This window comes from Biomphalaria glabrata, chromosome 15 (genome assembly GCF_947242115.1).
Source record: "Biomphalaria glabrata chromosome 15, xgBioGlab47.1, whole genome shotgun sequence".
Lineage (NCBI taxonomy): Eukaryota > Metazoa > Mollusca > Gastropoda > Planorbidae > Biomphalaria > Biomphalaria glabrata.
In genome coordinates, this window is record NC_074725.1 from 31,575,360 (window position 1) to 31,599,011 (window position 23,652).

At 34.8% G+C, this 23,652-nt stretch overlaps 3 protein-coding genes across 5 annotated transcripts in view; 2 read left to right on the forward strand and 1 right to left on the reverse strand.

Annotated features, from left to right (window-relative positions):
• Positions 1–10,424, forward strand: part of LOC106079326 (translation initiation factor IF-2-like) — a 24,430-nt gene extending 14,006 nt beyond the window's left edge. Inside the window, exons 5-6 of the mRNA XM_056012801.1 lie at positions 1,001–1,216; positions 9,674–10,424. Of these exons, the coding sequence (XP_055868776.1) occupies positions 1,001–1,216; positions 9,674–9,738 (281 nt within the window). The 3' untranslated portion in view covers positions 9,739–10,424. The remainder of the gene's footprint in view (positions 1–1,000; positions 1,217–9,673) is intronic.
• The window catches only part of LOC106070989 (uncharacterized), a 143,770-nt gene that overhangs the window by 32,694 nt on the left and 87,424 nt on the right, over positions 1–23,652 (forward strand). The window lies entirely within an intron of this gene.
• Positions 10,243–22,324, reverse strand: LOC106071187 (eukaryotic translation initiation factor 4E type 2-like). 2 transcript variants are annotated; one of them, XM_056012805.1, is made up of 8 exons: positions 22,190–22,323; positions 18,126–18,164; positions 15,540–15,591; positions 14,374–14,496; positions 13,934–14,038; positions 12,342–12,494; positions 12,030–12,163; positions 10,243–10,647 (listed from the first exon to the last, which is right to left on the reverse strand). In XM_056012805.1, the coding sequence occupies exons 1-8, from the start codon at positions 22,207–22,209 to the stop codon at positions 10,608–10,610; spliced, it is 666 nt and encodes a 221-aa protein (XP_055868780.1). In that variant the 5' UTR covers positions 22,210–22,323; the 3' UTR covers positions 10,243–10,607. The 2 variants fall into 2 exon arrangements, with proteins under 2 accessions (XP_055868780.1, XP_013086688.1); XM_013231234.2 differs by lacking the exon at positions 18,126–18,164 and having other exon boundaries at positions 22,190–22,324.

The following is a 23,652-nucleotide window of genomic DNA, read 5'->3' on the forward strand; positions in this document are numbered from 1 at the left end:
TTCACAACAACAACTGAATCATAGTTCTACAAATGACAAGAAATAAAATGGCTGCCACTAGAATGATTGTAGGAATCAGGAGAACACAAAAGAGTTCTGTCAATATACAAGGTGTTTAAATGTAAAAAAAAATATATGGATTAGTAACAGTGATGAATAATAATATATCATATTACAAAACTGTTTTTTTTTTTAATGTACTAATCACAAATCTGAGATAAAAGAATATTTTAAATTAAGTCAACAATAAAGGCTTTAGAAAAAAAAAAAACCTTAAAAAACGCTACCAAATACAATTTATATATATAAAAAAAATATTAATCAGATGTTCCCTCAGCAGCTTGTTTGGTTTCTTCATACTGGTACTTAGAGAATGAATAACAAAAGAAAATAAATGTCAATTAAAATAAAGCGTAAAAAAAACAACAACATAGAAAACACTTTTTGTTTTTGTTTTTTTAGTTTAGTTCCCATCACTTATGATTATTTGATTTCTGATAAAGCCAAAAAACGAGAAAAATGTTTTCGTTATCTAGAACACAAACTATTTAGTAAACAAGTCTTCGTATCTAATACTTTTTTTTTTGGTTTTAGAGGTTCAAAAATTATTTGGGTTATTGTATTACTTTTATAACCTCCCCTACTTTCTTTGGTTGATATCTTTTAGAATTAGTTACCTCCCTTCGCTTCTTTAGTTGACGCTTTGCATTGCTTATTACTTCCTAATGTTTTAGTTGATGCTTAGCATAATTAGTTAATTACCTCCCATTGTTTCTTTACTTGACTTCTTGTACAGTTACCTTCCAATATTTCTATAAATGATTCCTATTATACTTAGTTAATTACATTCCATTCATTCTTTTCTTGATCATTGTGTACTTAATTAATTACCTCCCATTATTTCTTTACGTGATTCCTTTTATTTTAGTTAATTACATCCCATTGTTTCTTTTCTTGATTGCTTAAATATTTAGTTGATTACCTCCCGTTGTTTCTTTAGTTGATGCCTATCTCACCGCTATTGGACAGGAAATCGATCAGATTGAGTCCTGTCAGCTCGTGGGGGGCGACTTGAACTTTGAAAAAACTGCAGCGGCCGTGGCCAGGATCAAGTCACAGGTGGCAAAACAGCCGGACCTTCTGGAGGCCATGGACTTCCTGACCAGCACTATAGTCAAGTTGAAGCTGGACAAAGACACTTGTGTGGCATCTTTAGGTAAATATGTACATCTTGTCATCATTTTTTTTTTAACCATGGAAGGTGTGAATCAATATAAAGACATGCCTGGAATACTTAAAAAGAAGATTTTTTGTGCGTGTGTGTGTGTGTTGACCTCGTAGACAATGGACCTCATTCACCAATCGTAAACAAACAACATTTAGTCACGTGGTCTTATTGATAAAACAACGGAAAAAAACTGTCACGTGACAACCATCATGAATTAAACATTAGATCGTAAATTATATAGAAGAGATAGAGCACCACGTGGCTAAATGTTGTTTGTTTACGATTGGTGAATGAGGTCCATTTCAATGGATTGTTTTACATTGTTTCAATTTAGCGTGCGAATTTTCATATATAACCAGATCTTATACAATTTCCACAATGGACCTCATTCACCTCATTCACGATTGGTGAATCGTAAATAAACACATTTAGCCCCCGTCATAATATTGATAAAACAATGAAAAATACGTATCACGTGACAGCCTTTATGGATTACATAATTTGTATAGAAGATATAGAGAATCACGTGGCTAAATGTTGTTTGTTTACGATTGGTGAATGAGGTCCAATGTAAGCATAGAACAGGGCAGAGATTTCCCTTCGTGCATTAAAGAGCATGATAGACTAAGAATTACTTACATTTTTTCCTGCTGTCAATGCATTGGGCGACAAGAAGTCTCCCTAGAAATAATAGTAAAGTACCCCATTCAGACCTTGCGATTTATAGGACAGATGATGTAAAGACCATCTGTTACTATGGCCATAGAAATCGGTCTCTAGCAATGTGTGCAGCCTCTTCACAGCTGGTGTCCATTCCCCTGAGGGTCCCCGATGAAGGTGCGGCACCAAATTTATAGGAGGACGTCCCTTGCATTTGGATGGCTGCCTGGTCGTGCGGTTTGCGCGCTGGACTGTCGTTCGGATTTATCGACGGTCGAGGGTTCAAACCCTGCCCGCTCCCATCCCCCCGTCGTCCTGCGGGAGGTTTGGACTAGGAAGTAAACTATCTTCAACGAACATCCGAAACATGTAAAACATTTTACAAACAAACAAACAAACATTTTCCTCATACCAATTCTATACAACTTCTCTCATGGAACTTGCGATTAATGGACTTCCTTCACCAATCGTAAACAAACAACATTTAGCAGTGCGCGGGGCCCTGGACAAGCGTCATGTGCGTGGGTCTTTAGCCGTAAAGATAGGCATAGATCCATATATATATACCGTAAACTTATCAAGCTCATCCGTCTCTTACGCTGTAACAATAACACTACAGTATGTCCGCCTTTAAGCTGTGGGCCTTTTTTTTTTTTTGCTACAAGACATTGAACATTATGTAGCTACCTCACGTAAGTACAACATATACTGTATTGTCATTGTTCTCCATTAACCCTTTAGACTCGTGTGGTAGTTTAGCCTCTAAACCAGGGGTTCTCAACCTGTGGGTCGCGACCCCCTTGGGGGTCGATTGACAATTTGCCAGGGGTCGCCTAAGACCGTCGAAAATGTGGATTGTTATTGTCTACTCTTCTATTGCTGTATGTGTGTGTGTGTGCGGAGGGGGGTCGAGGCAGAGTGGGAGATTGTATAAAGGGGTCGGCGAGCATAAAAGGTTGAGAACCGCTGCTCTAAACTCTAGCATTGTAAATCCATTTTGTATGCACTCGTTGTAAAAAAAGATCAGCACTTTAAAGGGTTAACAGAAGCAAATAAAAAAAGGAAAACACTCGCGTACTACTAATATTAAGTCTCCTCTCTCACTCTGCAAACTGAAGCCAATCGGACGCTCTATAGTAGTCTATAGGAACAACGTGTGCTTGTAAATGATAGGTTTAATGGTGTAAGGTTGCAGAATGCGAATGTCGTGTAATGCTGGGTTATTGCTTCCTGAAGTACTCTTGACACGTGACAAGACACATACTATAAACTGACCTAAGTCCGTTTCAGCAGGCAAACGTGACGTTTATTTTACAACACAATAATAATAATACTGCACTCCTTGTTAGTGCTACAAGTCAAGAAATAATAAACAATCCTATCCGCATAACAGCGGTATCAAATGTATCCAATATATGTTAGTTACAAATCACGTCCGCATCTCAGCGGGTAACACTGTGCAGAAATATAGATCAACTAATACATGTCTCAATAGACCACTGACAACAACTGCCCACAAGTTACTTTCTAACTGAAATTACTACAGATTTTTCTAAGTCGCTACTGTCCATCCCGGACCAAAATATACTTGACCACTCGGTCCAAAGAATAACACTTGACTTCTAACTTGACTTCACTTGTCTGCTTTACTTGACTGACTGACCTCTAAGTCTAACTTTATTCATTCTACTTCCTGTTTTCTACATCAGGAATTCCACGTATCTTTTAAACTCTTAACATGACGTGAACTTTAGATCATGCAATGTCAACTAAGACTGTGACAGTGCTATAAGAGCTGCACTGGTCCCTACACTTTCGCAGACCCGACTTTTGCAGAAGGGCTGTATGACCACGGGTCTTAAAAATTAATTGAAAAAAAAAGACTCCCGCTGTTTTTTTTTTTGTTTTTTTTTTTAAACAATGATGACACGGTTTTCCCCACGGCCGCACGATGTCTATGCACAGTAGCCTATTGGAAAAAAAAACCGCTTAATACGTCATCGCCAAACTTTCTGGAAGCTGATTGGCCGAAATAGCTGTACAAGCACATCAACTGGTTCAATACAGGCCAGGTTACAGTACTAACTAAGGAATCCTTCTCGTACACCCTCAACCCTTTTTTTTCCCTATTCCAGACTAAAGTAACAGTATATTTAAATATATACTTACCCATTCTTTCTATACTGTAATGCGATATAACAGTGCTGTATGACACTTTTAAAAATTACTGAACATTTAGTGAGTTTTTAAAAGGAACTGTAAGGAACAGCGTGTAAAAGTTATTAATGAAATGGGAAATGGTTATCTAGAGGTTTTAAGCATTAGGGGATGTCTTGTGGTAATATCTATATCCGAAAATATAATGCGTATATGAAATTAAATACCGCGAAAATCTGACCTTCGCGTGCGGTCTTAGAACGTATTTATAGCGAAAGTCAAGAAAACATTGTATATTTGTTTATTAATTTTCATTTTTAATAAAATCTATTTTTTTTTAAATATGAATTTTATGTTACTACAAATGTCATAAATGACTCATTCATATACAATTTTCATAATTAAGAGAGTAGCTCAAACTTAATCACTATGAATTCCCCTAATAAAATCCGTTAGGACGTCGATGTTTAACTGTGAAATATACGATTTAGGATTGGTTCCTTCGTGTTTTTATTGTGAAGTGTTAAACGGTGATAGCCTCGTTGAGTCGACAGGTCATTAAATGCTGTCTTTACCGAAACTGATCGGTATTTCGAAACCAAAAATGTAATGTTAAGAGCTTAGATCAGGGGTTCTCAACCTGTGGATCGCGACCCCTTTGGGGGGTCGAATGACCATTTGCCAGGGCTCGCCTAAGACCATCGGATTTTTTCTTTTTTTTTTGTGTGTATTTATTTTTCATTGGAAATTTCTATTTACAGTACATCTGCGCGTATTGCAACTATCACGTCGGTAGCTGAGATGTTTAGATGTATAATGTATTGTATAAAGTTAAAGTATTTGACTCAGATTAGGTTGCTTTAAAATGAATCATGAAACGATTGTGAATTGTAAATCAAGCAATCGAAACTAGTAATAGGCCATAGTCTTCTAGTCCATGTTATTGAAGGTAATAGATTCATTACAAAACATCCGATGAACATGGTCTCTACTGTATCAACGATATGACATTTTCTATTCTTGGACCGACTTTGTCACTTCAGTTTTCAAAAGATGCAATAGAAAAGTAAATACATGAAAATCATAGAGATAAACCTTTTTTAAAAAAAAATCACACAAAGCTTTTGTTATGTAACAAATCATGGATTTCAAATCATAAATTTAAAATTGGATTACGATTTTATAACATTAGCAAAATCACATAAGGCCTACATAGGCCTAGGAAGGAAATAAATTTTACGGTTGGGGGTCGCCACCTAATGGGGAATCTTATATGGGGTCGCCGAGCTAAAAAAAAAAAGGTTGAGAACCGCTGGCTTAGATGGTAATCGGTATCATAAAGATACTGGGAAATTATTGAGTAACAAGTCCTACTTTATGACAACTGATTTAGTTTTCCAAGTTGATGGCTATAAAATCTCCGATCGCGGGGCCCCCGTCAGGCGCGGGGCCTGGGGGCGGTTGCCCCACTTGCCACCCCCTAAGGCCGCTACTGCCCACGATTAACGAAGGCGTCATGTGCCCGGCACAACAACGAACCACCTTTACTTTTCCCAACTAATGTCAGTTACCCATTAGAACTGGGTGGAATCAGAGGCGCCCAAAGATCGCGAAATAAAAAAAATCCCAGTCTTCACCAGGATTCGAACCCGGGACCCCCGACCCAGCGCTTTGCCGCTCAGCTACTGCGCCTCCCGAGAAGATAACACAAAGGAATAGACACGCCTGTCATTTAAACTGTTTCTATTCTCTACAAGAGTCAGAGAGGAAGAGAAAAAAAGGGGCGACCGACAAAGTTTGCTGAGCTAAAAGTTAATTACATTAATTGAGTGGGTAATGTTCAATAAAATAAAATACCCCCCCCCCCTTTTTTTTTTGCTAGATTCTAGTACATTTTTTTCCTCGTGGCGGTTTCGCCTTTTTAACCCCCTTCCTTTTCCTACGTTATTATCCAAAAAATAAATAAAAAACAAACAAAAAAAAAAACAAAACAAAAAAACCCGAATTTTATGGTATCACAACAACAAATGTAAAAAGCTTCGTTCAGAAATTGTTCATAGTTCTCACTTTCATTTGCTTGTCCCTTTTCCTGCCCTAGTCGCATGAAAGTCCGCATACATTTTAAGCCATACAATCCAGATGGGATTACAACTCACACGAAATGCCTGATCTCCGAAGTTTTGAATGTCAATGTCTTTATTTACTAGTAAAGTCCAACAGTTCTGGGACACATACACACACGGACGTTTTTATGGATGGTGTGTTGTCATTCTGAAACTGTGTGTGTGTGGGGGGGAGGGGGAGGCTTGTGTATACAATATCCTATGGAAGCCCAACCCAACCTTGTCAACCCAAGAATGAGGACACACAGCATTGTAGTGAACTCATGAGGAACATAAGATAACACTTTTTTTTCAGTTTAAATTTTTTTTCATTTCAACACTTGTATAACAATATAGGCAACAACTTGTGTGCTCAAAACTGGTTCATCTCTTAACATCCAAAAAAGATGCCATTTATTTTATAGCAGTATTGCCAAGGTTCCATCTGTTATTGAGTACAAGCCGTTGCGACAATTTTTTTTTTAATGGAAACCTCAGAATTTGCGCTATTCAATTTTAGCTTTATCATCATAGGAATCCTTGGGCCTCTTTTCTTTGCCTCTTTTTTTGGGCTTTATGTGCCTCTTTTATGGACCATCTTGCCTCTTTTGTGGGCTTTTAAAAATTTTTTTTTTTATTTCTAAGTTCTCATAATTCACAAGTATTAAATCATAAACAACTGAAAAGTGATTAACCTAAAAATATAATAATAGTAATGGAAATATTATTTAATATCAAAGACATACTACCTAACCATCCTAACCATTGAACCCACTAAGGACAGAAAAATGATACAAGTATCTTCTACTCCAGAACAATAAACACAATATCAGATATCCCTGACCCCCATACCCTATTTCTGGAAAACTACATGAGCATTGTACAGGTATATGAAAATCAAACTAGATAATTCTCTACCCTAAAGTCCATTATTTTCCTAAATGTTAATTCCAAGTGATTAGGATCAAATACCTTATTATTATGTAGACATTTGAGTCAACTAGCCCAAACAAGATTCCTGTATTCGGAAACAATAATCAAGTTAAAGTTATGTATCATTTTATTTTCAGTTTTGCCATTTTATTGCATTGCTACCTACAATTTTGGTGTTAAATTATAAAACTGAGCAATTTTAAACAAAAGTAAATATGTTTAATAAACACAAATATAGTTTCCAAAATTTACATACAAATGTAATAAACGTACTTAATAAGAAAAAATATATATTAAAGTGAGATATAATTTTTAAAAGCTAATTAATATTGACTAATTAATCCATTTTTCTTTCTAAATTCTTTTAACTTGTTTCCCCCCTCCCCCTTTCCCCAACATTTTGAATCAGTAAAGAATTATCGAACATTAAATACATTTCATCAATTGGTGTTACGATACAAAGATCCTTGTTATCACCTACAAACACATTACAAACGAGAACAAGCGAAACAGGATCGCAATGGCGAAGAGCATTCCAATTAGGCTGTAGTTTCAGGATTACATTGACCATAGTGACACTTTTAGTTTCCAGTTTGCTTTTTACATAACCCTAGACACTATTTTAGTGGGGGCGGTTGAAAAAAAATCCTTTTACATAGCATTTGTCAGCAAACACTCAACTAGGCATGCCATTTTTTTATTTACATATATTTAATACTAATTCATACCTTCAAACAAAATTACTTGATTTTCACTTAATGTTTTGTTTATTCTGCAAAACAAAGTTCTTTTTTTTATATAATATATGTAGGACAATAGTTATGCTTGCACTGTGTGTGGCAAAATATGTAGGTCACAGGTGGGGCTGCGTAGCCACGGAAAATACTGCATTTCTAATTAATCTTTGACTCAAAGACAAGCCTTGATATTATCATTATCCAGGAAACCATGTGTATTAGCTACCCATTTAAATTTTCATATTGGTGTGTGTTTAATCTACATCGAGTTTCTTGGCTCTGGCTCAGTCTAAATCTTTGGACGATGTGGTAGTGTTTGCAGTTTTGATACGGAGTCCATGGGAATCTGTAAAGCCTTAAAAGTAATTGACTCTCAACTCGGCGAGGGATATTTGAAAGCAACACAGACCTGTACTACAGGCTTTGCAAAGCCCTGGACCATGCCCCCCCCCCCCAATATTGACACTGTCATCATTACCTCACACAACATAAAGCAAGGCTATGGCACCCCTGTAATAATGCAGTGGGTACCAAGTCACTTAGGTGTGACTGGCAACTACTTGGCCTACCAGGGAGGGCAAACACCACCCACCGAACAGGCTGCGAGTCTTCATCATGCTCTGGCATTACTTAAAACAACAAAACAAACAGAAATGGAAAAGTGGTTTGAGTGCTGAGACAAGTCTCAAAAAGCCCGTGAAGTCTGGGAGCGCATGAGGTGCTCTGACCGCACTTTCGCGTGGTGGAGGCTGTCCAGGCCTGAGCAAGCTATTATAGCACAGTGCAGGACAGGCCATTGTCCTGTTTGCTCATATTTCTCGTGGCTATGGCCAAATTTTGATTCACGGTGCCCACCGCTGCGGGAAGAAGAGGAAACCGTGCCTTATATTCTGTTTGACTGCCCCAGACTTGCTGATCTCCGTCTCGACAGGTCTGTAAAACCAAAATTCTCGACCAGTATGGTGACGTGTATGCACTACGCAAGACAGGGCTTTTGTAAGAGAGGATTTGAACCTCTCAAGCCCTCACTCAAATGGAGTTTGATGATGATGATTGGTGGGTGTGTGTGTGTTGGGAGTTTGATATAAAATGTTGAGTAAAAAGTGTGTGTGTTTGTGTGTTGGGAGTTTGATATAAAATGTTGAGTAAAAAGTGTGTGTGTTTGTGTGTTGGGAGTTTGATATAAAATGTTATTTGAGTAAAAGTGTGTGTGTGTATGTGTGTTGGGAGTTTGATACAAAATGTTATTTGAGTAAAAGTGTGTTTGTATGTGTGTTGGGAGTTTGATACAAAATGTTATTTGAGTAAAAGTGTGTTTGTATGTGTGTTGGGAGTTTGATACAAAATGTTATTTGAGTAAAAGTGTGTTTGTATGTGTGTTGGGAGTTTGATACAAAATGTTATTTGAGTAAAAGTGTGTTTGTATGTGTGTTGGGAGTTTGATACAAAATGTTATTTGAGTAAAAGTGTGTTTGTATGTGTGTTGGGAGTTTGATACAAAATGTTATTTGAGTAAAGTGTGTTTGTATGTGTGTTGGGAGTTTGATACAAAATGTTATTTGAGTAAAAGTGTGTTTGTATGTGTGTTGGGAGTTTGATACAAAATGTTATTTGAGTAAAAGTGTGTTTGTATATGTGTTGGGAGTTTGATACAAAAAGTTATGTAAAAGTGTGTGTGTGTGTTGGGAGTTTAATACAAAAAGTTATGTAAAAAGTGTGTGTGTGTGTATATGTGTGCAGTCAGGATTAAGTTTTTGTCTTCTTTTAAGTTAAAAAAATGTATATTAATTTCTTGACCAATAAGGCAAAAAAAATAGTTAATAAAAATAGTTAACATTTTTGTGAATTCTCTCCAGGTCTGCCTCAGAGAGCAAGTGATGAGCTCAGTTACCCAAACATTCCTGGAAGTCCACAGGTTTAAACCAAACAAGCAATCTGCAGGCACGAGTATTTTTTTAAAAGTCACATCGTCACAGACATTCAATCTTCTGCAGCTTCGTAGCACCAATAGTCTTAGCACATACAAGACTTACACCCTCACACGCTGGTTGGCAGTCTCCACAAAGATCTGTAAAATTATCTTTTTGTTTAACGTTTGCCGTTTGTTATAGCCATTAAGGTTTTACAGGGTGGGTTTACTTCAACTAGAAAAAAAGTAATAATAGCAGGACGTCATGTAAATTATCTTTTAAGTATACAGATGTTCATTCAAAAAAAAAAAAAAAAAAAAAAAAAAAGATAATTATGTTGATGAGGCTGAAAAGAAAATTCTTAGAGGAAGATTGAAATTGTCTCGTAAGACAAATATAGTCTTGAATAATTGCCTTGTCTTTTCTAAATATAACAGATAATGTGATGCCTGCAATACATTTTTTACAATCAAATTCTTATCTCCCAAAGAGGGACAAACAACAGCAAGTTCAAGTCAATTATATTGTTAAGTTTATTTCTTTGTACACTATGAATACAATGTCCATTCTTCCATGCTAATTATTATTATATAGGTATTATCTCTCATCACTGTGACATTTGAAATTAGATTAAGTAAAAAATTGTATAAACATGATTTTTAAAAATTAGTGATTGAATTAAAATTTTAAAAAAATATATATCAATATTTTATTTTTTTGTTGTTTTAAAAAAAAAAAAAAAGATGAGAGAAGGTTGAAAAATAAAATGAAATTTTTGCCCAAATTCCCACAATACACTGCATTGACCCTAACAGGAAGTGGCAAGACAAAATATAACAACTGTAGTCAATGATATGCTGAGCTCTGTTTAAGTTGAGTGCTATCTGACAAAGTTGGTATTTCTGAAACTGGTTTGGTCTCTGAAAAAAAAAAAAGACAAAATAAAAATGTTTAAGGTTACTTAGAAAATAAAACTATCCTATACTTTACAATCTGCAACATGCAATTATTCTTCAAGATACCTTAGTAAGTTGTAAGTACTTGCAATCCAGGGGGGAAACAATGTAAAATTTATTTGTTGAAATTTAACAGTTAATGAGATCATGTGGGCAGCACAATGACTAGCTACCTTCATTTTCCTCGACTGATGTCAAGTTTCCAAGGACATGCTTTAAATAGACAAGCTCAATATACTTTTAAGTATACAATGGAGTTAGGTGGACTCAAGGACATGATTTAAAATAGACAATTTCAGTATACAAGTCTTCACTGAGATTCAAAGTCACATCTCTTGGTTTGGAAAAGAAACATCTTACCACTCTTTGTCACCATGCTCCATCATGTTTTTAAACAAAAATAAAAAAAGAAAAGTACTAAGTTATAACATTTGTTTTCCTCACTCCTAGGTAACCTAGGTAACAATGGTATCCTCACTCCTAGATAACCTTGGTAAAAATGTTGAAAAATTCTAAAGCATTTGAAAATGAGCTCAAGAAGAAAAAAAGAAAAACATATATAATACTTTTTTAAAAACTTATATCAAGTGTAATTGTATCAATTAGTTTGGATCAGTCATGTAAAAATAATCATTATAAATAATTATTCACCTAATTGTTGGTGTTTAATTATTTACTTTGATATGGAAATATGGGAAAAATTTGTTACTTAAAGAGCAATTTGGTTGTATGTGTGGATTTAATCCCTTTATTACCTTTTGACACGTTTTTCTCACACTTCCCATTTTCGGATCAAGTTGAAATTTTGCATAATTATTCAAGGCCGATGATAAAACATGAATCAATCCAAAAATTAACCAATTAATAATCATTTTGTACTAATTAACTATTTTTTTTATACTATAGAGCTAAACCCTGTAATTTTCAGATAAATGGCAGTAATAAGTTGTTCTTTCAGTTAAAAAAAGCTTTGTTTTCAAAAAGTATTATTTTTTTCTATTGTTTTGTTTTTAAACTGCGTTGACTCATTAAGCCTTAACTTCTGTTCGATTACTTTTCTCTGGATGTTGATAATTATAATCTGGTCAAATTTTGATATTGACAATAATTAAGTTTTTTTCTCACTTGGTGAGTAGTGCTTTATGTCATAAAATTAATTGGACAATGTGACATTTCATCCTAAATCCATCTAAGCATTCAGAAAAAAAATGAAGCAGGCTTAGCCACAAGGCAGATTGGATGAAATGTTATTCATATAGTCATTTAAAGCCTTCACAAGGACAGAAAATTCAAGCCTGCTGACGTCAACAACGTCCCAACATGACAAGTATAATGTGGCTACTCACTTAATACTCTCTGTGTGTTCCTTATATTCCATTATAGTGTGAGGAGGCAGGTTTAGAACCCGTTGTAACGTATCCCTGATACGTGACGTGATAGTTGAGTCGTTGCTTCTGTTCCAGAGGGAGAGAATATCATCCTGAGGAGAGACAAGAGGCAAACGATGAAATACCTATCTTAAAGTCTGTGTTCCAACTCTTATTAAGCCCTAGGTAGCTTAACTGGTCTGTGAAATTAGGAACATAATTTGACAGGTTTAACCACGCATTGTGCCGTTGAAGACATTTCACAGAGAGAAACAGAATTAAGTCCCTTACCTGATATCTGATGGAGATGACAGCTCCGCAGATTTCCTCTCCCACCATGAACTGTTCTCCCAACATGGCCATGATCAGGTTCTCCCAACACCGAGACGCAAGACCCTTTTTTAAACGAATAATCCACTTACCCCCATGCTTGTTGGCATCGTCCTGGAACAAAGGGAAATGATACATGTCAGTACCCTAGAGTCAAGGGTAAATTACGATGACTATTGAGAATTTAATTTCGCTACTAGTTTGCATGAATGACTATGTTGCATCTTTTGGTGTCAATCTACATAGGTCAGACGGAGCAGAGCAGCACAAATTTATTGACAAGTGAGGTCCAAGAGCTAGCAGACAGAAGATTGACATTTTTGTGTGTGCTGGTACCCAATTTTAACAAAGCGCTATATGTTTTGCTGGGTAATACATTTAATTGATTAGATGTCATTGGTCCACTGAACTGCATAATATTTTACTTTTTCATCAAATAATTTTTAACTTGTTACTAATAGCTAGCTAGAACCAGACTTAAAAATTTTTGTAGTACATGGAAAAAAAAAGGTGGCACGGTGACTGAGTGGAAAAGTGCTAGGCTTCTGAACTGGAGGTCCCGGGTTCGAATCCTGGTAAAGACTGGGATTTTTAATTTCAGGATCTTTGGGCACCTTTGAGTCTACCCAACTCTAATGGGTATCTGACATTACTTGGGAAAAATAAAGGCAGTTGGTCGTTGTGCTGGTCACACAACACCCTCATTAACTGTAGCCACAGAATCAGATGACCTTTACATCATCAGCCCTATAGACAACAAGGTCTGAAAGGGGAGCTTTTTTTTTTTACATGGAAAAAAACAAACAGTTTGGCTTCCTGGTCGTGTGGTAAGCAAACCCTGCGTGTTGCTAGTCATCCTGTGAGAGGTTTGGGTTAGGATGAAATAATCTGAATGGACATCCAAAACATGTAAAACAAACAAACAACAGAAATACAATTATATAATGTACATGACACAATGAAAAAAAAAAAAGATTTTCTAGCAGTAATGTGTATCTAAATATAGTATCTTAACTTTTTGTTTTTTTTTGCGTACATATTATTGGCAGACTAGAATTCACACAATTCTTTTAATAAGATTTTGTTGTAAGAAAGAAAGACACCCTTTCGACTTGAAAACATTTTAAAGATATTACTAGTCAGCCTTCTAGAGTTCACTTTACAATATGCCTGCCTTAAAGAATGATGGGCCTGCCATTGAAAGAGGTTCCAACTAAGGCAAAAGACAGAGAGGAATGGAGAAAGAGTGTAGACGAATCTTGCATGGTGTCCCAACGTTCCAACAGACTAAGGTATTGGTAAATTTATTAACTGAACAATATATCTATAAAATGTGTACAATATATCTGTAAAGTGTTTACAATGTATCTGTAAAGTGTTTACAATGTATCTGTAAAGTGCTCATTCTACAATGCATCTGCGTAATGGTGACTATACGGTATGACTCGTTAGCATCAACTCTCTAAGTCACAAACTTATAATATAGAGTCGGAAGCCTATTAAAGAATTTACAAAAAGGAATAAACGGCAATAATTATTGGTAAAGACTGCACCTCCCACATTGGCCGAATTCCTTCTTTAAACAAATGATAGTCAACATGGCCGCTCATATCTCCAGGCCTTACAATGTAACTGTAAATATTCCAAAACTGTTCAACCTGTTAGAAAACAAAAATACCTGAAATAAAATGAAACAAAGACAAACAAAACAATTTAATTAATTCAGAAGGTCTAAAGGAGGCTCTTTACTCACAACATGTCGAGATGTTTGGCCAATAATTATAAAGTCTTTAAAGACATTCTAACATGTCTACAAACTTTTGGTCAGTAATTACATCATTAAAGACATCCTAATAACACGTCTACATGCTTTTGGACAATAACTATATCTTTAAAGACATCCTAAACTTGCTTTACAATGTGACAAAATTAAAAGATGTTTATTAGAGTTTAAAAAAATGAACAATTATACACTACTATATACACTACTCACTGAAGCAAAGGACGCTATGAACTTGAGATTCTTATCATACTGAACTGACTTGCTATTCTGTGAGCGTCGAGAAAACCAGATGGCATAGTTATACTGAAGGGGGTGCTCTCCCTCACCAGGTTTCTAAGAAGCATAAAACAAGGCTAACAGTAAATAGTGTATAATCAAACGAAAATAAGTTTGACAAAAAAATCATCCAACAACGTTTACATCACAAATTGAAACTTTTATAGAGTCGAAAGCCTATTAAAGAATTTACAAAAAGGAATAAATGGTTTTTAGCAATTATTATTATTATAGCTTTTATATAGCACTACTTTCATGCTTATAGCATGCTCAGAGCACTTTTTGGTCAAATCTCATTTGTGGACCAGTGGGGGGTATCTAGGAGTTGGTTTTCCGTGCTGCCTTTAGGCGCTCAGTAAACACAACTCTGCTTGAGTCGGGTGTCGAACCTCGAGCCCCCTTCTAGGTAGCCAAGCCAAGCCAAGTTCAAGCGCACTTGGCCTCTCGACCACGCTTCCCACAATTGCAATGCAGCCCGCATGTCATTTTTAGATCTCAAAAAGAACGATGGAATATCTTGACTGACTATCTGACCCATCTGACTTTCCGCATGAAAAAACAAACAAACATACTTTTCACACTGTTCTTTTTCTGGCAGGCCTGACATGTGAAACCTCATGCAATTTCAGGATTAGTGCCCTTTGACCTGCAATCTGCTTAAGTACAAACCTACAGGGGCTGTCTATGAGTTTGTGCTCATTCATGTTGTTATTTATTTATTACTATTTTTATGTACTATGCTTCAATACTATCATGTTCTATTTTATGATTCTTTAATATATAGATTACTGTAAAATGTAGGACAAAGAAAAGCCTGGTACTGCAGACATTTTTATCATGCACAACAGAATCTCGTGTTACTATTACTGGTGATTATTGGATTAAACAAAGGGCATACAAATATTGAACTCATGATCAGAAATGTCATCTTTTGTAAACAAAAGTATTTCTTACTGCACTACTCTATGCTTTATCATGCCTTAAAAACTACTATAGAGAGATAAAGTGCATACTATACATTATTACGAGGAATAATAATATGCAAAGAAAATGTGATAAATTGTGCAATGAACTATGGGAGATTGATCTAAAAAACTTACTGGCGCTGGCCTAAATGGCTCCTCCTCATCATCACTGTCTTCTGCCTTCAGTCTGGGGAGGGTAAAAAAAAATCACTTTACTAACCCAAAGAAGACTTTCAATTTTATTTATATAAAATTATGGAAAGAAATACTTTAAGACAAAAAAAAAATCACTTCCATGTGTATTCCCTTAAGATTATAATTCCTTATTACTAACAAATTCAACATTTAATTTCATGGGAAACAGCATATGTGCGTTTGAATCTCTGGAGTACTTAAATCTTTCAGCACTTAATGGAAGAATCTTTTATCCCAATTAAAAAAACTATTCCCCATTCCCCAAGCGTCATTTACACCATCCTTATTGATCAGAGACAACCAGAGACTAAGACATCCAACGAATAATGCTAACAAATGAATTAAAACACACAAACTGCATTCACTATTTGATACTTTGAGCATCCAACTCGCGTATGATTATTAGATAAGTATAACCAACTGGAAGTATCCTGACTAGTTGATTTCATTGTACAGGCGTGTGCGCACAGACAGAGGAGAAGTGAAAACAGGAAGAGAGTGAGGAAAGAAGAGTGAAATTAGGTAGAGATGACACCAAAAGCAAAAGGATTTGATGTAAACATAGATCATAGATTAAGATGGATGCATTAGCAGATTTCCAGTTCACACTCAGAAGAAAACAGGAGAAATGATGTGATGGAACAGGCAGAATGTGGTGAAGCAAAAATTATGCCATAGAACACGAAGGAAATGGTGGAGCAGAAATGATGTGATGAAACAGGCAGAATGTGGTGAAGCAGAAATGATGCCATAGAACAGGAAGGAAATGGTGGAGCAGAAATGATGTGGTGGAACAGGCAGAATGTGGTGAAGCAGAAATGATGCCATAGAACAGGAAGGAAATGGTGGAGCAGAAATGATGTGGTGGAACAGGCAGAATGTGGTGAAGCAGAAATGATGCCATAGAACAGGAAGGAAATGGTGGAGCAGAAATGATGTGGTGGAATAGGAATCAAATGGTGGAGCACAAATGATGTGGTGGAATAGGAATCAAATGGTGGAGCAGAAATGATGTGGTGGAGCAGGAATCAAATGGTGGAGCAGTAATGATGTGGTGGAAAAGGAATCAAATGGTGGAGCAGAAATGATGTGGTGGAACAGGAATCAAATGGTGGAGCAGTAATGATGTGGTGGAAAAGGAATCAAATGGTGGAGCAGAAATGATGTGGTGGAACAGGAATCAAATGGTGGAGCAGTAATGATGTGGTGGAAAAGGAATCAAATGGTGGAGCAGAAATGATGTGGTGGAACAGGAATCAAATGGTGGAGCAGTAATGATGTGGTGGAGCAGGAATCATATGGTGGAGCAGTAATGATGTGGTGGAACAAGTAGAATGTGGTGAAGCAAAAATGATGTGGTGGAAAAGGAATCAAATGGTGGAACAGAAATGATGTGATGGAACAAGGAATCAAATGGTGGAGCAGAAATGATGTGGTGGAACAGGAATCAAATGGTGGAGCAGTAATGATGTGGTGGAGCAGGAATCATATGGTGGAGCAGTAATGATGTGGTGGAACAAGTAGAATGTGGTGAAGCAAAAATGATGTGGTGGAAAAGGAATCAAATGGTGGAACAGAAATGATGTGATGGAGCAGTAATGATGTGGTGGAACAGGAATCAAATGGTGGAGCAGTAATGATGTCGAGGAGCAGGAATCAAATGGTGGAACAGAAATGATGTGGTGGAGCAGGAATCAAATGGTGGAGCAGAAATGATGTGGTGGAGCAGGAATCAAATGGTAGATAGCAGCTGATGAGACAGGAAGGAGATAGAAGAAACAGAAAAAGTGGGGGAGTAAGATGGATATGGTGGATCAAAAAACAAAACAAAAAATAGTGGAGCAGTCTGTGGAGCACCAGGATGGATAAACAATGGCTTGATGAATAGTGCATGTTTCTTCCAGCCTCCAAGATTTTTCAAGGGAAATTAATATTTCATTTACAAAAGGACCTTTATTTTGAAGTCTCAAAATTGGTATGGCAGGATTAGGAATTAATTATTTGTTTCAGAAATAAGGGAAGTTTTGACTTAGAGACAATGACATGACTAGTAAAAACAAGAGTAGGTTTTAGGCACAGTGAAATATCAGCCGATGTAAACAGACAACATCCAGGATGCCTTAGAGATAGGAAGCTTGTTATGAACGTAGAGAGTTAGCTGATATTCGACGGTTCCCTTCACTGCTATTAAATTTCTTGTTCGGTATCAGAATCGACTAACTTATATTGATTGTTCTGCCTTTCACCTGGGTTATTAAATTTCGTTGAGTGTTACCCCCATTTGGTTTATCTGCATTAGACACTGCGGAAGCGCCTAACAAAATACAAACTAAAAAGACCATAATTTGTTTGGATGCTCAAAGTATTGAGAAACGATAAAGCATAAATCTATCAAACATCTGCTGCTCAAGTTATTAGTTATTGCAACCCTTTTATATATATACAACATGTTAGATCTACATAAATACATAACCTATCTACAAAAAGACTTGGCTAAATGGGACCATCAGCCCTGATCCTCGTTACCTGTCTGTCTCCTGGTTGGAAGTTTTGGCAGAAGTGAGACTAAAGTACAAAAACAAACAGAAAAAAAAAATATAATCAAGCACAAAGTCATTACAACAACAACAGCCACTAGTCACAGACTAAATGTGGGTCAATGCAACGTCACTGATCAAGTAAACAACATCGTATCAAAGCTTTTGTTAATCCATAGTTTAAATTACAATTTATATAATCCTGACGATAAACATTTATATATATATATATGTGTCTACAATCTAACTTTAAAAACAAAATTTAGAAACACTGTTTTGTCTGCATGCAAATAATATATAAAGAAGAAATTTTAAAAAGCAATAAATAGTTTTTTATTGTGTATATTTTCAATGTATATTATATTTGAAGCACTTGTGTTCAATGAAATATGAATACATACTTTATATAGATCTACATATATATTATTTCTAGTTAAGTTTCTAAAATAAGCATTTTCTTATGTTGAAGGAGATATAATGGTATAAGTAGCTAATTTAAAAAAACAACAACAAATGTTTGCGTCTTTTTTTTTGTACAAATTATTATTAAATATAACTATGTTTGTGACATCAGACTTCTATGTCACTTCAAAGGACACATTTAGGGCTCGGTAAGAGCTGTCATATCAACAATTATAACAAACTAAAAATAGTTCAACAATAAAAAGCATTTTTTTAAATTATTTTTCTCTAAAATAATCAAGTTTCTGTAAAATGTTTGTTTGACATGTTTTGGATGTTCCTTCAGAGTTAATTTACTTCCTAGTCCAAACCTCCCGCAGGACGACCGGGGATGGGATTGGGCAGGGTTTCTAATTTTGTGTACTAAGTGATGCCACATTTCTCCCTCAAAGGGTGAAGGTTTGCTAGCTTTTTTTTTTTAGTGCATGAACCAAAGGTTTGGAGCTCAGTCCCCCAGTAATCTCAGACAGACAACATGCTACACTAAGTTCAAGAAGAACATTCAGACCTATTTGTTCAACTCTTGTTTAGATTAGTTTGTCATTTTAGCTCTTGTGTTTTATGTATGTAATGTTATCACGGAGTTTTGAGCCTATATCATGTTTGTTAACTGCCTCTATAAATTAAATAATAATTATTATTACTATTACAAGAGATAACAGTGGTCAGTGTTCGAATTCAGGAATAGTGATACAGTCCAATGTGCGAACTACATGGCCAGGTATCTCAAGTTACCAAAATATCTATCAACACTTTTTCTTTACTTAGAAAAAAAATCCTACAGTTAGAACATCTTAAAATAAAGATGCTAATAAAGATCAGTTTATGGTTAGGGTTAGTTACAGACACAGATACATTTCAATTAGTACATAAACCAAGGAAGCAGAGTGCTGAGATATTTATAGAAACATCAAATAAATACATGATGAAGAGCTTGGACATTTGCTGAGGGGAAATAATTTACACCAACTGTAGGGCTTATTTGTGATGACGGCAAACAGCTAAAGTTTAGCAGTTGATAAAGTTGTCAAAATGTGAAGATTAAAAGTTGATAGTTGTCAAAATGTGAAAACTAAAAGTTGATTAAGTTGTCAAAGTATGATTATCTTCATGTAAACTCAAAATTCGTTTCCCACCACCATTTGTCTTTCAGTTTACAAATGTATTGATGCATGTATTATTTTTCTAATCAGAATATCTTTAGTATTATAAAATTGAATTACAATTATAAAGCAATTATTAATTACAACTAAACTGTTAATAATTATAATGACGTTGTTATTTTGTTATTGTAATTTAAATTTCATAACAAATATATAATATATATCTTTATTATATTCTTTTAATAAATCACACTAATAATATTTAATATAGATCAATTCTATTATTTCTATGTTTGTAAAAAAAAATAATAGTATTTTAAAAAAATATATAAAAACGTTATAGCTATTTGGTTATTTACATTATTTATAGGTAAATTAGAATGTAATTTTCAAAAATAGATTTCATGATAAGATAAAAACCATTAATGATAGAATAAGAAAAAATAAAAGATCATACAAAGTACCTCCAACCCTTGGAATACTTTTATTTTAGAAAGAAAGTGCGTTTTTCTAGTCTTATAGTTACTGCATAATGTTTATTTTCAGTAAAAACAATTATTAAAAAAAAAAAAAGTCATTAAAATATTTATAAAGAGGTTAAAATCAACAATATTGAAATATTTATGGAGAACTTCATTAAAGGAGTAGAATATCTTCCCCCACATCAAGTGAAAATATTAAAATGGACTAATGAATCAAAGATAATCATCATGATCATGAAATACTTGAGTCTAGTCCAGGTCTATTTTCTTCCAAGAATCTTTAGATATGCTAGGTCTATTGTACTTAAGATCAAGTATTATCTATCTCTAATTATTTGATTGAGGCAGTCTCAAGTCTCAATTTGAGAAGGCAATTTGATCAACCAGTGCGATAGTCAGAAATGGTCATTTTATCATTTTCTCCCATTTAAAACAATCTGTTTTTGCATTAGCTTGACACTACTATATTTTGAGTTTCAAAAAAAAAAAATTAAAATGCATTTAAAATGCTCTATATATCTATATAATAATTGATTAGAAATTAAATTTTCTCTTCAGTGGGTGCTGCAGTGTTTTTTGTTTTTTTTAATGGCTTTAAGATCAACTGGAAATTTGTTTTTTCTTTGACTTATTAATTAAATCTTTAAAAGCCATTTGATAGTAGAATAGTTGCATGAGCGTGTATGTGTATATATATATATATATAATATATATATATATATATATATATATATATAAATAAATATATGCGTTTTTTCTATATATGCCTTTAATGGACCTTCTCAAATAGGTCGTAAAAAAAGTCTGACCTTGCAGTGATGTTGCAATGCTACCTTCCGAATTAGTGACCTACTATTACTATTATTAATTTTTGAATACTTAGTCTTAAACAAAGTATTTTAGAGCTAGATTCTAATCTTGTTTAATAATGTTTCTTTAGAGAGATTTTTTTTTCATAAAGGATTTTCCTTCAGAATTGAAGATTATTAGATCCTAGCTCAAACCTCCTGCAAGATAGCAATGGCAGGGTTCAAACCCGAAGTAGAGTCTTGATCTAGATGGCTGACTGGTACGTGCACTGAAATGTTGTTCAGTCATCTTGATGGCCCCAGGTTCATACACCACGTCCACTGCCATCCCTTGCCGTTCTGTGGGAGGTTAGGGCTAGGACGTAGTTATAGATCTAGATTATTTTCAACTCTGAAGGAACATCCAAAACTTATAAAACATTTTAAAACAAAAATTATTTTTTTAAAGAAGATTAGTATTTTATGTAGCTATTAGTTAGAATACTAAGTTAGATGATTAGTCTCTAATCATTATCTATATCAGTATCATCTATAGAACTTCTAGATCTAGTAATATACTTTTATATAGAAAAAAAATAGATTTGCTAAAATCCCTAACCTAAATACTTTTAAATAGTTCTTTTTTTAAATAGATCTCTAGTAATCAATAGACGTTTAGAGTTTAGACGATTTAGTAGTAGTAGATCACAGAGATTCTGAGAGATCTCAATCTAAAGTAATCACTAATCTAGAGTAGAGTCTAGAATTCTAGGAATCTAGATAGTCTAGTAGATTCTAGATATTTTAATTTTGTCATTTAGATTTAGTTTAGTAAGTTTAGACTTCTAATACTGGTAGTAACTTAGTCTGAGTCGTACTCAACTGACTCGAAAACTCTGAAAAGTCATTAAGTTGATTAAGTCTTGGTCTTAGATTTAGAATCTATTCTTATAATTCTAGTACTACTAGATCTAATCATCTAGGACTAGATTCTAGATCTAGTAAGTCTAGTACTAGATCCTAGTAGATCTAGATCTACTCTAGTACCTACTACTACTAGTGACTAGTCTCTAGGCCTAGAGTGTAGTAGAGTAGCTTAGACAGTTAGTGGGAGTTTAAGAGCATTCTTTCTATTAGAACTATAGTCTAGATAGTATTATACTTTTGGCGTCTACACTCTAGTTCTATGTAGTCTACATTTCTGTAAATGTAACGTACGCTTCAAATTTGTTGTTCATTTTAAACAATGCCCAATAAATCAGTGATAAAACAATAATAATAAGTGAATATTTCCAGATGGATGGAATGAGGTTTGTCAGTTCATGTGTTGTGAGAGTAGTTTCCCTTGCATAACTAATTCCGGTCGGTTAGGAGTATTGCGAATACATACCTATATATTCTATGTGCACTGGACGCGTCAACATGCGTCAGCCAAATGTCATTGAAATATGGGTACCGAAACTGGACATTAGTTATAATCAGATGATTCAATTTTAGAATTCGATTCCAACATTGTTGAAAACACAACATATTTTAGATTTTTACTATCTTCATCATATTAAACTTTATATGTGCAGGAAGATAGAGCGACGTGTGTAGATCTATAGTAAAAATAGTAAAGTGAAGTTCTTTAATTGATAGCTATTTGAAAAAAATGGAAGCTAAGCATAATTCCGCTTTGAGGAATCGCAGTTTTAACACTTTCAATTTACTTTCATTAACACTTGAAATCAAGTGTTTACTACATAACATTATCACGAAAATTAGCGGTGCTTCCAGTATATAGGCTAATGCAGGCATGTCAAACTCAGGTGTGTGGGCCGCATAAAAACTTACTATGACCTGAAGGGCCGCAGCCAAAAAAAAGCTTACTAGTTTTATGTAAATTAGAAACAATACAATAAAATACAATAATTAATGGCATACATGTCCCTTAATTAGCTAAATTTGTAGTACTATTTAGTAATTAAAAATTACTATGATTACGCTTTATTTTCTTTGTTCTGATGCTTCACATCTTTTATAGGATACAAGTTTATTAATGTCATGTTGAAGTTTGTTTCCACTGACACTTTCATCACTGATGACAAATATTGATGAGATAATCTCGTATGGTGAGGTGCTTTTTAGCTTTCATAATGGAAAAGAATGCTCACAGAGATAAGTGCTTGCAAACATAGCAAGAATTCTGGCTGCAAATTTCCGCAATTCAACGTACCGTTCAGGGTAAATAACTGTAAAATTTTGGCACAGCCACTTCTATATACTTCGATTTCAACAAAGAATCTGACTGCTATTCTATCAGCTCTAGTTGCACATTACCAGCAGCAATTTCAGAATCAAATGAGAATGGAGATACAAACATCGAAAATTCTTGTTCGTGTGAAACGAAGTCACGAAAACGGTAATTGAAAGCATCTACTAAAGATTACAGACATATTTATCAAATGTTGAAGCCGTATTTAATCTTTTTAGTTCCTGAAACGTTGAGAAGTGAACAAGATTTCCTCTTCATATTTGGTTTATCCACAGTCGTAATTTTGCTTGTAAGCACTTCACATGATTACACGCAGTTGTGACAATTTTGTCTTTACTTTGAAGTTTCAAATTCAAGTCTAGCAGGTGACCAGTGAGATCAACTGCCAATGCCAAATCCCGAACCTATTAGTCAGTTTGGAAAT